Source organism: Poecilia reticulata, chromosome 11 (genome assembly GCF_904066995.2).
Source record: "Poecilia reticulata chromosome 11, P_reticulata-male-v2, whole genome shotgun sequence".
Classification (NCBI taxonomy): Eukaryota; Metazoa; Chordata; class Actinopteri; order Cyprinodontiformes; family Poeciliidae; genus Poecilia; species Poecilia reticulata.
In genome coordinates this window covers 20,016,620-20,033,730 of record NC_088840.1, presented here as the reverse complement: position 1 = coordinate 20,033,730, position 17,111 = coordinate 20,016,620, and the positions used below count along the sequence as shown (strand labels likewise).

Below are 17,111 nucleotides of genomic sequence, written 5' to 3'. Positions count from 1 at the left end.
CATTTGTATTGCACTGTGATGCTTCTCAAGAAGGCCTCGGTGCAGTGTTGTACCAGAGACAACAAGGCAAACTTGTGGTCATAGGTTATGGGTCAAGAACACTAACTTCACCAGAAAAGAACTACCACCTCCATTCTGGGAAGTTAGAGTTCTTTGCAATGAAGTGGGCGATCTGTGAATGATTCAGAGAGTATCTTTATTATGCACCCTCTTTTGTCGTCTATACGGACAATAACCCGTTAACCTATGTTTTAACATCAGCCAAGCTAAATGCCACCACACACCGCTGGATAGCCGAATTAGCAGACTTTAACTTCTCCATCAAGTATCGACCGGGAAAAGTGAATGGGGATGCAGACGGACTGTCAAGGATGCCCCTGGACATGGAGGAGTACATGCGGACATGTGTAACCTGCACAAAATAATCAACCCGTATTTTATTTTGGCGGGTCAAACTGACAGCACACTTTAAGATCCGGGTCACAGGTGACTCGGATCTCAATTGCTGTTGCTGCTGTCGCTGTGGTTAGCTGTTCGTCTTGGCGTCTTCTAAGCATATGGAAGAATAAGACTGGATCGAGCCTTATTAACACGGCCGAAGGACTAAATTGGGTGTTTTCTGTCGACCGCTCGACGGTGAGTCGTTGATTTACGTACTTTGTTAGTTTTTCAGAAATAGAAATGCAGTGGCGACACGCCCACTCAATTTGTGTATTAGTGATTAAAAAATGGTCTTATTAATTAAAAGGTCATTTCCTTTTTGTTAATTTTGTGGCCGAATAGATCATATAACCTTAAAATGTTAAATAGGCCTTTTGATTTTTGTAGATTCGTCCTTTTAGGATAGTTTTAGTTACTTTTCATTAATTTTTGTAGACGGCCTATAGAACTCTGGGGTTGCTTAATTTCTTGGGAGTTGCGAAACAAACTAAAAGAGAAAAAACAATTGTTTATTGAAAATGATATGAAAGTCAATTAAGTTTAATTGACTCTGTCAATTAAACTTGGATACAATTTGAAAGTGCACTTTAATTTGATCTGTACCCTTGACTTGTAACTTTAATTTGATCTGTACCCTTGACTTGTAACTTTAATTTGGATCTGTAAACTTGATCGCGATCTTTAACTTGAAATTCATTTGAAAGATTTCTGAGAAATACTTGATGGAATATAGCTTTTTTTATTGTAATTATTGAATGTTTGGTTAATTTGGATAACAGTTTAACCCTGTTTAACCGTGAAAGTTAATTTGTTTTCTTTTTATTTATGACCTTATTTAGGTCAGGTTTTTTTTCCACCCCCTGTGTCAACCCAGGATGGCGAGCTACCCGGATCACCGCAGCTTTGCGGTAGGACTTAAATGAACCAAACTACTTCATGCATTCTGGATCTAATGCCCTGGATCATGGACTAAAAACAGTTGGATTATTGATTGATGGACCATTAATCACCTTGGATTCACGAAAGGACTTAAAATAGAAAAAAACGCTTGGGTGTCATCAGGGTTTATTGTTTTGTTGTTTTCCTTGTGTTTCTTCTTTGTTGTGTCTTTCGGTTATATTCATAGAAAATCACTGTTATTATGCAAGAATATACACTTGAATACAATAACTTGAACGTACTTTTTGTCTGATGGTGTTTTATTCACACACACGGGCTCCATAGCCGAACCTATCTGAGTGCCTGTTATTAGAATTGGCCGTAGTCAGGCGCCTAGCCTTAATTAGCGTTACACGTGGCGAGCTAGCCAGGAGCTTGTGTGTGTGAATATTTTTTGGGTTACCTATCATTTTTGAACATTTCTTTCAGTCTTGGGGATAGACAATCCTGAGTAAAATAAATAAGCAACTTTTCCGAAAGGTAAAAGACAAAAAACAAAATAAAAAAAAAAAAGATATAATGGATTTTGTTGCGCAATCTGGTGTAAATGTATCACAGTCTGTGATGATTACTGGTGCTACTAATACCAAGGCCGATGTAGAAATACTTGATTGCTTGAGTAGGTATGGTAAACTTAATCGCACTTTGTATGTAACTGATTCCTCAAGCACTTTTTTTAAAAACCTGATCGTTGAGTTTGCGGATTTAGATGCTTTTTCCGCGTTACAACAGCTTCTACCTTATACTTACACCTCTCAAACAAATACTGACCATGTGTTCCGTGTCACTGTTTTGGCACTCGAATACGCAGCCACAGAGGGCAGCAGCAGCAGCCATCAGCCCGACTATATCGCTGTACTTAAGAAAATTGCTGATCAAAGCGGTCATCGTTTTGAAGATGTTCTGAAGACAGTAATGAGCCAGATAGGCCAACATTTGCATGCATCAGGAGCAGATGAAAATTTTGATGATGACTATGATGATGATGAGGAAGAGGATGGAGTAAAGGCAAAAGAGGAAGAGGAAGTGGATAAATTTACTGCTGCACGGCCAGTGCATACAGGGTCGGAATCAGGGTCATTATCCTCCCTTCCTCCTGCTCATTCCTCCGCGGACCAAAAAGCACGACCTCGTCAAAAGCAAACTGGGCCAGCTCCAGGACTGTCGCTGTCCACCAATGATCTCAATCCACCTCAAATACAACGGGTTGTTGTTGAACATGTGGTCCGAAATACTGATTTGACTGGTCCAACCTCACTTCGTCTCCGTACTTTTTCAGGAAGGCTTCCTAAGTCGAGTAATGAAGCTGATTATGAGTCCTGGCGTTCCCAGATTGAGTCTCTGCTTGCTGATCCCAGTCTTTCTGCGCTACACGTCACCAGACGAATCACAGAGAGCCTGTCATCACCTGCAGCTGATTTGGTCAAAGGTTTGAGCCCCAACACAGTACCAACAGTTTTGCTAAATGTACTAGATTCTGCCTTTGGAACAGTGCAGGACGGGGAAGAATTGTATGCACAATACTTAAACATCCTGCAGAATCCAGGAGAACGACCGTCCACTTACCTTCAAAGACTTCTGCTCACTCTCAACACTGTTGTGAAGCAAGGAGGAATCTCACCTGCTGACATTAATAAACATCTACTGAAACAGTTTTGTCGTGGGTGTTGGGACAACACTGTCATAACCAAGTTACAGCTGGAACAAAAGAAAGATAACCCACCATCTTTTTCTGATTTGTTGTTGTTACTGAGGACAGAAGAAGATAGACAATATGCTAAAGAGTCACTTATGAAAAAGCACATTGGAACGTCAAAACAGAAAGTTCACATCCAGTCCCAAAGTGCCTGTTCTTGTGGACATTCTACGTCCAATGAAGAGCTGAAAGAAATGAAAAAACAACTTCAGAAATTGCAGCAGCAAATGTCTCAACTTCTGTCCAGAAAGAGTCCAGCTGAATTCAAGTCCATGTCAAACCAGAACAAATCCTACTCTTCTTCACCTCTAGTAAAAACCAAGCCCAAGCCTTGGTACTGTTTTAAGTGTGGAGAAGACGGCCATCTTTCCTCCTCCTGCACAAATAAAGCAAACCTCAGTCTTGTTGAGCAGAAAAAGAAACTGTTACATCAAAAGCAACAAGCATGGGATGCCAAGAATTCAAAATCATTAAACTAGAAACAGTTTCTGTAGTGGGACACACAGAAGCTGTGTATATGAACAGTCCCAAAGAACGCAAAATAAGAACACTGCCACGAGGTCTTGTCGGCACAAAGAGCACAGGTCAAGTTCAAGTAAAAGGAGATCAGTTCAACTGCCTCCTTGATTCTGGCTCACAGGTTACTACTATTCCTTACTCCTTCTATAATACTTACCTCAGGGATCATGAAATCAAACCAATAAACAACCTGTTGGAAATAGAAGGAGCTAATGGGCAAACAGTGCCTTACCTGGGATATGTAGAGATCAACATGACCTTCTCACCGGAATTTTTTGGTTTACCTGTTGAAGTTGACACACTTGCTCTTGTTGTGCCTGATAATAAACCGTCTCAACATCTGATCCTCATAGGCACAAACACCTTAGACGTTGCTTACAGAAAACATTTTGATACTCATCCTGATGAGTTATTTCAACCTACACTGTCTGGTTATATAGCAGTGTATAAGATCCTTCAACACCGCTATGCCCAGAGTTTGAATGACCTTACTGCAACTGTCACCCTGCAGTCCAGTCAGCCCCAAATCATTACTGCTGGCCAAACCACAGTTGTAGAAGGGTGTTTAGCTTCAAGATTGTGGCAAGAAGAAAAACAAGTCCTCCTGGAACATCCGAGTTCCTATGCCCTCCCTGGTGGGCTCATGGTAAAAACCTGCCTCATTGACTTGCCTCAACACCGGCCGTGTCATGTGCCAGTTGTTGTAAGCAATGAGTCTAACCATGAGATTCACATTCCAGCACGAGCAGTCATAGCAGAAATCAGCACTTTCCAGAGTGTGATCTCACAAGAGCAGCCAGTTCACAATTCAAACCAGTCTACAGAATCACTACAACCATCTCAACCACAATACAACTTTGGAGACTCACCTTTATCTCCAGAATGGAAGCAGCGAATCATCCAGAAGCTCAACAGTATTCCTGAGGTGTTTGCAAAGCACGACCTGGACTTCGGCCGGACAGACAAAGTTAAACATCAAATCAAGTTGTCTGATCCCACTCCTTTCAAACAAAGGCCAAGACCAATCCACCCTCAGGATGTCGATGCTGTAAGAAAGCATTTGCAAGAGCTTTCTGATTCCGGAGTCATACGTGAGTCTGATTCGCCATTTGCTTCTCCAATTGTGGTTGTACGCAAAAAGAATGGAAGTGTACGTCTCTGTATCGACTACAGGAAGCTAAATCTTCAAACAATAAAGGACGCCTATGCTCTACCCAAGCTTGAAGATGCATTTTCTGCCCTTTCTGGATCAAAGTGGTTCACGGTGTTAGATCTCAAGTCGGGCTATTACCAAATTGAGATGGAGGAAAAGGATAAATCCAAAACTGCCTTTGTCTGTCCATTGGGGTTTTGGGAATTCAACCGCATGCCACAAGGGGTCACTAATGCCCCAAGCACATTCCAAAGGTTGATGGAAAGATGCATGGGAGAATTAAATCTAAAAGAAGTTTTGGTCTTCATAGATGACTTGATCATCTTTGCACCTACCTTAGAGGAACATGAAGAACGCCTGATGAAAGTTCTCAACAAACTTAAGGACTTTGGGTTGAAGTTGTCAGTCGAGAAATGTGTGTTTTTTCAAACATCTGTGAAATACCTGGGGCATGTAGTGTCCCAGAATGGTGTTGAGACAGATCCTGATAAGATCAAAACACTTACCTCCTGGCCAGTGCCCAAAAACCTAAAAGAGCTGAGGTCTTTTCTTGGTTTCTCTGGATATTACCGCCGTTTTGTCCAAGGATATTCAGCCATAGTTAAGCCACTGCATGACCTGACTGCTGGTTATCCGCCATCCCAGAAGAAATTGAGACCAACTGTAAAACCAGAGAAGTACCTGAATCCCAAAGCACCATTTGGAGGACGGTGGACACCAGTGTGTCAACAGGCTTTTGAAACCATCATCAAGAAACTAACTTCTGCTCCTGTACTGGCATTTGCTGATCCACAAAAGCCCTACACACTCCACACCGACGCCAGCTCCACCGGTCTTGGTGCCGTGTTGTATCAGGAGCAGGATGGAAAGAATAGAGTTGTGGCATATGCCAGCAGGGGTCTCTCGCGGAGTGAGTCTAAGTACCCTGCTCATAAATTGGAGTTTCTCGCTCTGAAATGGGCGGTGACAGAGAAATTTAATGATTATCTCTACGGTGCTCAGTTCACAGTTGTCACAGACAGCAATCCACTAACTTACCTGTTATCCTCAGCAAAACTCGATGCTACCAGTTACAGATGGCTTTCAGCTTTGTCTACTTTCACATTCAAGATCATCTACAGAGCTGGAAAGCAGAACATGGATGCTGATGTATTGTCTCGACGACCTCATGGTGAGCTGTCTGATGATCCTACCTCCAGGAAGGAACATGAACGAGTCCTGAAATTTGCCCAGCAACACCTCAACAAACCAGATTATGTCTTCATTGATCAGCACACCATCGAAGCAGTTTGTGCTCGTCACCTGGTGTACAGCTCAGATGTACATCTTGACCATGCTCTGGTGCTGTCTATGTCCACCCATGTCAACAGTCTACCTGACAGTTTTACTGATGATGACCAGTTCAGCTCCTCTTTACTTCCTCGATTCTCAGCAGATGACATTGCAGCCAAGCAGCGTGACGACCCTGTTATCCGCCATGTCATAGCTCAGCTGGAACGAGGAGAGTCACCATCACCATCGGTGAGGGAAGAACTTCCTGAACTGCCTCTTCTACTCCGAGAAGTAAGCAAAATGGAGCTCCAAAACAACCTTCTCATTAGGAGGAGACAAGTGGGAAGTGAACCAAGATACCAACTAGTATTACCTGAGGAGTATCGAGCTGTTGTGCTGCACCAACTGCATAACCAAATGGGTCATATGGGAATCGACAGAACTCTCGACTTGGTCCGTTCCCGTTTCTACTGGCCCAGAATGTTCATTGATGTTGTCAATAAAGTCAGAACCTGTGAAAGGTGTGTAAGACGCAAATCATTGCCTGAGCGAGCTGCACCTTTGGTCAACATCAAAACCACCCATCCTTTGGAGTTGGTGTGTATGGATTTCCTCTCTGTGGAACCAGATCGCAGAATCAAAGACATCCTTGTCATAACAGACCACTTTACAAAGTATGCCATTGCTGTGCCTACTCCAAACCAAAAAGCTAAGACCGTTGCTAAGTGTTTGTGGGAGAATTTCCTTATGCATTACGGCATTCCAGAAAAACTGCACAGTGATCAGGGCCCAGATTTTGAATCAAGAACCATCCAAGAACTCTGTAAAATGGCAAATATTCACAAAATAAGGACCACACCATACCATCCAAGAGGAAATCCTGTTGAACGTTTTAATAGAACACTGCTGGACATGCTAGGAACATTAACTGAAAAGGAAAAAACCCATTGGAGAGACTTTGTAAAATCACTAGTGCATGCCTACAACTGCACAAAAAACGATGTTACAGGATACTCGCTGATAGGTATTTTCCTAGAACCTACATAAAAGAACCACAGACAACGTATATGAATTTATGACTAAACTTCTGCAAGCAAAAGGAGAAGACTCTGTCAACTGCTTCTCAGAGCTGTTCACAGAGCGTTCTGCCAATCTTTGGATACAGCTTGTCTTTTATTCTCAAACTTCAAAGAGGGAGGATAGGCAAGATAGACAGCAGAGGAAAAACAGCAAAGGTCGTAAAACATTTTACCTAAACAAAGCAAAGGTCGTAAAACAATTTAACATCTGGCCCCTGATCTGAGCCCGGTTCAAATCTCGGTCAAACTGTTTCACATGAAGATAACAGGCAGCTGTGACTTCCAGGTCAGTTCACACATACAGTTTAAACAAGAGAACACTTTAACCTGAATATGAACTAAAGTAACAACAAAATGATAATACCAAAAAATCTCTATCATTCCCCCTTTTTATCATTTCACCATGTGTGTAAACCTTATTCAAAAGCCAAGCATAGAAAAGAAAAGAAATAAAATAGAACCAAGAAATGCAAAATATATACATTTTTTGTCCTAGTCTAAACATAAAAATTACACAATGATCATAATGAATAAATGAAATAAACAAAAACAAAAGAAAGAAACAGCAAAAAATCAAACGCAGTTTTCTCATCACTAACACCACTTGTTTTCACATTTTTGGTGTAGGAATCATTCAGCAAATGAATTAATCCGTTCAGTGATTACAGAACATCATCATTGCACAGAAAATCGTCAGAATCTCAAAACAAGTCATCTTCATTCGTCTCATAGGATGCCTTTGCTAGCTGATAACTGACAACAGTTGTGTTACTTGTCTTAAACATCATACTTCGTAGGTATGGAATAATGCAACCCTTAAAAGGACAGAACAGAACCGAAACAAACAGAATAGGTGTCATGAGCTTTAACAGTAAAGTCCACCATGGACCAGACATGAGCCATGAAAACAAATCAAAAAAGGATGAGCCGCGTGTTCCACTCTCCACATATTTATTTATTTTTTTTTCAAGATCCTCCAGCTCATATAGAGCATCAGAAATGGTTCCTCCAGTTCCTGTTTCATCAGGAACGAAAGTGCAACACGTTGGGCCAATAATTTTGCAAACCCCTCCCTGAGGGGCAGTGAGGAAATCCAGAACAACACGATTTTGCATAACCATGTTTCTCAGTTCAGTCAGCTCCTTCGCGGTGCCATTGGCCAGCTGGTATGTGATGTTGATTAGTCGCAGTAATCCGTACCTGTTTATCTCTACGTGGTCCCGAATCTCACCTACTCCAACCCACGGAAACAGACCTTGCATGAATTTTTCTCCGCCGTTCCAAATCCTGAATTCCCATGGAACTCCAGTGTCTGTTGTGAGGCCTCCCCAGCGTTTGACCTCAGGCATCACGCTTGGAGCGAGCAGCCAGAACGTGTCGTCCTTTCCTGATGAATACAATCAGGTACAGGAAGTACCAGTCTGCCATCACCCGTGAACCATAGTCTCCTGGCACTATGGTACTGCACAGCGTTGTCTCCTGTCGTCCAATGTCCGATCTGTGATGTTGAAACTCCTCTCCTGAAGCATGTTGTCACAGTCTGGGTTGTCCTTCCAGACTTTGCAGTGTGGAGTCATCCTTTGACCCCTGCAGGCGATGCAGTTGATGTAATCCGGTGTCGTTTCGCAGTAGGTGTAAACTCTGTTACACAAGTTCCAAGGTAACATCCCAAGAGAAACGTGTCCGTTGTTGAACACGCAGCTCCTCAGAGACCCGGGTTTAGCTCCTGCTAAAGAAATGGTCTCTGGTATTTTCCATGCGGTTAGTGGAAATGGAAATACGTCAGCATTAAAGGAACAGTTCATAGATCCAAAAAGTTCCTTCACGGCATCTCCTATCTGAAGTAGAACAGAATAGTCATTTTTTCACCGTTTGCATCCCTTTGGCATGGGGACGCTGAGTCGTGGTTGTGTGCTCAGGCCATAGAGACACATCTATTTGTCATCCGTGATGTGTCCTACACGCAGACCTGAGTTGTGTGTGGCGATTGGCAGCTGCGCACACACATAGCAGTTCACAGCATGTCCCTCGTACGCGGTTCTATTCATTAGTTTCCACCACAGGTTGATGCTGCAGTCACAGCGCAGTAGAAGATCCATCTGGCATATGGAGTCCCCATTGCTGCTCGGCGCACAGAGATGTCAGAACCCCCAAACTAAAGACGGGGGAATCTTAAGCGTTTCTTCACCGGGTTTGAGACGAGCTACCCTAAAAAATAGCCCCCCTTTGAAGTCCGGTCTTCCTCCCTCCGCCTACTTAGGGGTTCAAACACTCTCTGCAGCTTGCAGTGACTCAGATGTATCCAGCTGGGTCTTTACGACTGTTGGTGTGGTCATCAGCACCTGGAAGGGTTCTTTTATGACCTTTATGTAGACCCAGTTTCCTGGCTGGATGGGGGTGGTTTTATTTATTTCCTGTAGAGGAGAACAGTCAGACGGCAGTAAATTTGCATTTAACACCTCTTTCTGTTTCAGGATCCTGATCATATAATCTACCAATGTTTGTTCTTCATCAGCTTTCTGTAAGTCTGGAGCAAACAGAGGCAATATGTAAGCTCTCCCATAAATTATTTCAAAAGCAGGCTTTGCTGGAACTACTTCAACTCTTTTAGAAAAAGCATCAATCATCACCAAACAATATTTATGTGGTCCACTTTGTGTGAGTTCAATAAAATCCATATGCGTTGTTTGAAATGGATGAGGGTTTTGGGAAACTTCCTCTTCTTGGTCTAATGTTTCCTTGAGGATTGTTTCTGACACAAACTGGACATGCAGTACAAAAAATTTTTTAAGTAAGAATTTAATCCATATGTGGTAAAATGCTGTTGTAGCATAGAGACCATGTGGTAAAATGCTGTTGTAGCATAGAGACCATCCCCCCTGTTGACACATGACAATGTCCATGTGTCAAAATTGCTGCCGCTCTAAATAGAGATTTTGGAAGGACCGACTTCTATTTACTGAAAAAAATGTTATCATCATTCAGTGTCGCCCCTTTAATTATCCACATTTGTTTTTCTGCGTTTGGAGCATTATCTTGCATGTCTTTTAACACAGCTTTGTCTATTACTTGAGGATCTTCTATCTGTATTGAGAAATTGTCTCCCCCATGCTTCCCAGCTGCAGCTTCCCTTGCTACTTTATCAGCTAATCTATTGCCACTTGAAACCTCATTCTGTTCCGTGGTGTGCGCTGCACACTTACAAACTGCTAGTTCAGCTGGTAAATATATGGCCTGCAAAAGATTCTTAAGCAAGGATGCATGGGTGACTGGTTTCCCTGTAGATGTTATCAAATTCATCAAAGCATAACTCTTCCTAAATAAAAATGACCATCCTGAAATTAAACCAAAACCTCAAATCCTCTAATTTTCCATTTCTTTTTGAATTTATTGACTATCAATCAAATCTGGATTAAAATGTTCTAGACTGAAGTCTAGAAAATGTTGCTTTTAATCACAATCATCAGTTTTTAGTAGCCGTTTACAAGGTTGCTTAAAGTCTCAGATTTTCTCTTAACCTCGCATTTCAGACAAGTTAACAATGGTTTTTTATATTTTAAATTAAATGGTCAATAATTTTATCCGTTACTCAATTTAGCAGTAAAATTTCTCTCTTCTCAAAACAATTGTCATTCATCCCAATATAAAACACACAAACACAATCCCAATCAATTTATAGATTCTTTATATAATTAAACTCTAAGTTAAGCGTTTCAGTTAAATGCAAAGAAATACTCCATAGTATTTCAACACTGCAATATCAATTAAGTTCAACACTTAGATATGTTTAATTTAGTTCCAAACTTGTATATTTATTTCAAAGAAAATAAAACATTTGCAAATCATTATTAGTTTTGAATCTAATAATTTTAGTTGGTGTAATTTAGCCGTATCACACTCAGTTTTTTTTTTTTTTCTTAACTTTTAACCATTACAGTTTTTTCCTTCACAGTTTCCCAATCTATGGCTCGTGGGCCCTAAGAGGATCACTGGTCCTTCTGTTAAGGACTGAGTTAATGGGTACAAAATGGACGATTTTGTTTAACATTGTACCTAAAAACCTTCAATATGTCCTTTTCTAGCTAGATAATTCCTTCCTGCTAGTAAGTAAGCAAGCAAGTCCTCATTACAGTAGCAGTGTGTATCACAGCAGCATGTGTGTATAACTTATCTCGCATTTCTCCTGTCTCACTTCTCGCTTCCGGCTCCTGCTGCTGGCGTCGCTGCAGCTGGTCCCCCCTCTGTCTCTTCTCCTGCTCCCTGTCAGTCCAACTTGCCGGTGTTGGATTATTTATAAGTTGTCCAGACCGTCCCTTTGTCCACCAATGAAACAAGCGGCAAACAGTTCAGTTTGCTTTCTTTTTCCAAACGTCTAGCAGGACTCCATACAGTAGTTCTGCTGCATGGCAGTTCCCAGATGTCAAGGAATTAGGACCAGTGGACACTTTATTGCCTTCAGTGTCCAGTTGGTAGAAATCGTCCTGTCCTTTTTCGCTTCTTTATCAACTAGCTGGTGATAAAGGAGGGAGTCATCTGATTGGCAGGACAGATCTGAGCTGAGGTCAGAGGTCAGACGCAGCGCAGCGAGGCTCAGACAGAGGAAAAGGAAAGAAGCAAATAAGAGTCAATTATAACTTTCTTTTCTTTTCATCGTATAGCTTTTAGCCACTTATTATCCAACTTTTTAAGAAGTCATAAACCATTTCCTTATTCAAACACATATAAACATGAAACATGTTAAAAGCTGTAGTCTCTTTCATCATGTTCACCATTAACTTGTAAAATGTAGAATGTAAGTTTAGGTTAACTTCATCTAAGACACGTCTCACCAGAGAACAATGGATTTCTCTAAATTTGTTGATCTCAGTGCTGCAGACTGTGAAGTCAGCGGGCAGCCCTCCTCTCAAGGCCTAAGAGAGTTTACGAGGCTGGTTAATGTCCAGGTCGGTACCTTACTCTGACCGCTGACCCCTCCAGATAGACAGCTAAGAATCATTTCACCAATTTGGTGTTATAATATTACACAATACATTAAACATTGTTCTCTGAGGACAATTTTATTATTTAGTTTTATTTTTCCTGCTTCTCCTCCTTCAGGAAAGAAAAATTATTTTGCATACACTGATTTCTTGCAGGAATTCAATTTCTTTTATGGTTTTACTTAACGTCTTAAACTGCATGCACATGTCTCTAGCATTTCATCAATTTGGACTGGGGGTTTGTGTTTTTGGGGTGTGGTAAAGTCTGATTATGCTGAAGATTTCTCCTATTTGTGGTCTCCTCACTCCACCACCCCTCTTGTCGCCCCGTGCAACATTCTTTGAAGCGCAGTTTCTTGCCCAGTGACCAATATTGCCACAAATCCAGCAGCCTTTTGAATACCGTGGTTTTTGTGGGGTGTTATTTTGGGGTCGTCGCCTATCGTGACTTCCTCTGCCTCTGTCTCTTCCACGGCCTTTTGTCCGGTCGTTGGAAAAGGCAGAGGTATATAAACCTCCAAATTTCTCCAGGTGAAAAACATCTGATCCTTTCACAGCTTTCCTGACCTCTTCTAAGGTACAGGGTCTAAAGATATATAAGTTTTGTGTCCCTTCCTCTAGGGAGGGATACAGTCGTGTTGTTGGAACAGCAGCGGCTGATACTGGAGCAGACGGAGCTGCTGAAGCAGCAAGGGGAGGGGTGGCTGCAGGAGCTTGCTCTCCTTGCACCGCTACAGCATTCCGTGTGCTTGGAATTACTTTATTTTCTTCCTATTTTTCTTTCTACACTACTCTCCAAAATTCCCACAATTATTTGCCATTGATCAATTTTTAGCTTTCCATCTATTTTGTATTTCTTTCTCCATTTTTTCATGTGTACAGTGCTACCAGGAAACCTGGACAGCATGTACTTTTCATCTCCATCGGCGCCCTTACCGAGTGATGAATTACAAGAATGTTTATTTCCCATATTTAAAACACTTGCAATTTCAGCTTAAAAATATTATTTATTTGAATTTATTTAAATTTGGTCCAGGTTCGTTGACTCCTAGGGAGTCCTATGAACTGGAGATCTTTTCAGTGGGCCAGCAATTAAAATACCTTGTTGTGGTATTCCCCGCTTCGACTCTTTCGAGTGGGAGAATCTTGCCTATTGCATCCACAAGAGGTTTGCTGCTTAAATCCACTGTTTTATATGAGGTAAAATACAGAGCGGTATTTAAACCTCCAATCACTCTCACACACACAAAGCAGCAGTAGCAAACCAGCAATATAAGCACAGTAATGACTCTATGATTTAGCGCAACATTATCTGTTTTTGCCTTGTCAGATAACTCAGCACCAGTGATATTTTACCCATCAAAAAATCAAAACCACACAGCAATGACAAGCTTCCTATCCGCCTGAGGACTTGCCCTTATGGGGTCTCCTCGAACAGAGTTTTAGCAGAGCGACATCATACAAGGATTCTCAAACCACAGAGTTTTAGCAGAGCGACATCATACAAGGATTCTCAAACCAGAGTTTTAGCAGAGCGACATCATACAAGGATTCTCAAACCACAGAGTTTTAGCAGAGCGACATCATACAAGGGAACTCAAACCACTAAAATAGCCATTTTAAAATTCACCTACGTTTCTGTAGTTTTCGGGTTGTCCAGTCGGATCTCGTCATTCCGCCGTTGGCAGACAAAGTCGGACCTACGTCGCTGGCCCAGCGAAGAATTCTACTTCCTGGGTCTTTCTTTCCAGGTCCAATTGACTCTGGCCATGCATGGATTCAGCGCGTCTTCCTCTGCCTGACAGCGGTCGGTATGAGAGATCCCGGGTTTCGGCACCAAAATGATAGGTATTTTCCTAGAACCTACATAAAAGAACCACAGACAACGTATATGAATTTATGACTAAACTTCTGCAAGCAAAAGGAGAAGACTCTGTCAACTGCTTCTCAGAGCTGTTCACAGAGCGTTCTGCCAATCTTTGGATACAGCTTGTCTTTTATTCTCAAACTTCAAAGAGGGAGGATAGGCAAGATAGACAGCAGAGGAAAAACAGCAAAGGTCGTAAAACATTTTACCTAAACAAAGCAAAGGTCGTAAAACAATTTAACATCTGGCCCCTGATCTGAGCCCGGTTCAAATCTCGGTCAAACTGTTTCACATGAAGATAACAGGCAGCTGTGACTTCCAGGTCAGTTCACACATACAGTTTAAACAAGAGAACACTTTAACCTGAATATGAACTAAAGTAACAACAAAATGATAATACCAAAAAATCTCTATCACTCGCCATACGAGCTGATGTTCGGACGCCAACCCCGCCTACCAGTGGATTTAGCTTTTGGACTGCCGTTGAATGAGGATGGATTTTGCTCCCACACACAGTATGTGCAAAGGTTAAAGTCCCACCTGGAGGAAAGTTACAAACTGGCCAGTAAGAACTCAGCTAAGGTGATGCAACGTAACAAGACCCGATTTGACCGGAAAGTTACTGCATCAGAACTGGACGTTGGAGACAGAGTTCTAGTGAGGAACGTGCGAATAAGGGGGAAGCACAAACTCGCAGATAAGTGGGAATCATCTGTGTATATTGTTGTGAAGAAAGCCGGCAATCTTCCTGTGTACACAGTCAGACCAGAAGGCCAGAACAAACCACTAAGAACCCTGCATCGAGACCTTTTATTGCCATGTGGGTACTTATCTGTTCCTGAAGAAGAAATACCTACCAGAGATAAAAAGGAATCTCCTGTGTTTTCTCCAGTACCTGCTGATGATGAAGAGGATCCATCAGAGGAAGAACTAGTCGATCCACCTCTGCACATTCCATCTTTTGAACCTGTCAAATTTACAATTGATATTGACCTACCTCCTGTCGAGCAGTCTGTCCCAAGCACCGAACAGTTTGGTCCCGTCACACAATCTCCAGTACCTGTAACTGAAGAAGACAGTGATGCTGAGGAAGATGAACCCATACCTGTGGAAGGGGAACCCACAACTGTTAAAGAGGAACAACTAGCAGTAGACGGTGAGGAACCTGAAATTGACTCTGAACAAATTAATCCTGCAGAAGTCTCCAGAGTTGAAGGAAGCCTCTCTCCAGATCTCGATACTCCAGAGTCTGACAATGCAAGACTTGACATACAAGGACCTGATGTGCCAGACATTTCCAGCCATGCTGAAGAACCTCACTCACCTATGGATTCAGTACCTCTGGACACTGAGGACCAACCTCTGAGACGTTCCAACCGCACAAGAAATCCACCTGATCGACTGCAGTACACTACACCTGGCGAACCATTACTGAAAAGCATCCAGGCTTTGCTCTATAGTTTGAGCTCTGCTTTCTCCTTTGCCCTCCAAGAAGACAAAGAACACCAGTTGATTGCTCCACCCTCCAGCCAGCCACCTATTTGTTGCCAGCCTGGTACATGTACGAGGGCGTACATAGGATCAGGGGGGGAGAGTGTAACCTGCACAAAATAATCAACCCGTATTTTATTTTGGCGGGTCAAACTGACAGCACACTTTAAGATCCGGGTCACAGGTGACTCGGATCTCAATTGCTGTTGCTGCTGTCGCTGTGGTTAGCTGTTCGTCTTGGCGTCTTCTAAGCATATGGAAGAATAAGACTGGATCGAGCCTTATTAACACGGCCGAAGGACTAAATTGGGTGTTTTCTGTCGACCGCTCGACGGTGAGTCGTTGATTTACGTACTTTGTTAGTTTTTCAGAAATAGAAATGCAGTGGCGACACGCCCACTCAATTTGTGTATTAGTGATTAAAAAATGGTCTTATTAATTAAAAGGTCATTTCCTTTTTGTTAATTTTGTGGCCGAATAGATCATATAACCTTAAAATGTTAAATAGGCCTTTTGATTTTTGTAGATTCGTCCTTTTAGGATAGTTTTAGTTACTTTTCATTAATTTTTGTAGACGGCCTATAGAACTCTGGGGTTGCTTAATTTCTTGGGAGTTGCGCAACAAACTAAAAGAGAAAAAACAATTGTTTATTGAAAATGATATGAAAGTCAATTAAGTTTAATTGACTCTGTCAATTAAACTTGGATACAATTTGAAAGTGCACTTTAATTTGATCTGTACCCTTGACTTGTAACTTTAATTTGATCTGTACCCTTGACTTGTAACTTTAATTTGGATCTGTAAACTTGATCGCGATCTTTAACTTGAAATTCATTTGAAAGATTTCTGAGAAATACTTGATGGAATATAGCTTTTTTTATTGTAATTATTGAATGTTTGGTTAATTTGGATAACAGTTTAACCCTGTTTAACCGTGAAAGTTAATTTGTTTTCTTTTTATTTATGACCTTATTTAGGTCAGGTTTTTTTTCCACCCCCTGTGTCAACCCAGGATGGCGAGCTACCCGGATCACCGCAGCTTTGCGGTAGGACTTAAATGAACCAAACTACTTCATGCATTCTGGATCTAATGCCCTGGATCATGGACTAAAAACAGTTGGATTATTGATTGATGGACCATTAATCACCTTGGATTCATGAAAGGACTTAAAATAGAAAAAAACGCTTGGGTGTCATCAGGGTTTATTGTTTTGTTGTTTTCCTTGTGTTTCTTCTTTGTTGTGTCTTTCGGTTATATTCATAGAAAATCACTGTTATTATAAATATTATTATTATTGAATATCTTCCTAAATATATGCAAGAATATACACTTGAATACAATAACTTGAACGTACTTTTTGTCTGATGGTGTTTTATTCACACACACGGGCTCCATAGCCGAACCTATCTGAGTGCCTGTTATTAGAATTGGCCGTAGTCAGGCGCCTAGCCTTAATTAGCGTTACACATGCGTCCAGGAGATGGAGCCAGAGGTAATTTCCTCTGTCACACAGTCTGTCCAGTTAACATCCCATGATCAAGAGCCATGGTTGTGTCCTGCAGTCATAATGTCAGCCTGCAATGATGAAGAACAGGAACACATAACACCAACAGTGGCCAAAATATCACCAGAGGACCTCAGAAAAGCACAGGAAGAGGATTCGATTATTGGAA

General features: G+C 41.7%; 1 protein-coding gene and 2 long non-coding RNA genes across 3 annotated transcripts; all 3 read left to right on the top strand.

The window, feature by feature from the left end:
* The first annotated feature begins 7,035 nt into the window (after positions 1-7,035).
* On the top strand, positions 7,036-7,438 carry LOC145553752 (uncharacterized). Its single transcript, XR_014089789.1, has 2 exons — positions 7,036-7,255; positions 7,288-7,438. It is a non-coding gene; the product is annotated as an uncharacterized LOC145553752 (long non-coding RNA).
* A 6,187-nt stretch (positions 7,439-13,625) lies between these two features.
* On the top strand, positions 13,626-14,320 carry LOC145553751 (uncharacterized). The gene is made up of 2 exons (XR_014089788.1): positions 13,626-14,137; positions 14,170-14,320. It is a non-coding gene; the product is annotated as an uncharacterized LOC145553751 (long non-coding RNA).
* Positions 14,321-14,335: 15 nt separating this feature from the next.
* On the top strand, positions 14,336-16,791 carry LOC145553829 (uncharacterized). The gene is made up of 2 exons (XM_081612837.1): positions 14,336-15,770; positions 16,415-16,791. The coding sequence occupies exon 1, from the start codon at positions 14,336-14,338 to the stop codon at positions 15,557-15,559; it is 1,224 nt and encodes a 407-aa protein (XP_081468963.1). The 3' UTR covers positions 15,560-15,770; positions 16,415-16,791.
* The last annotated feature ends 320 nt before the right edge of the window (positions 16,792-17,111 follow it).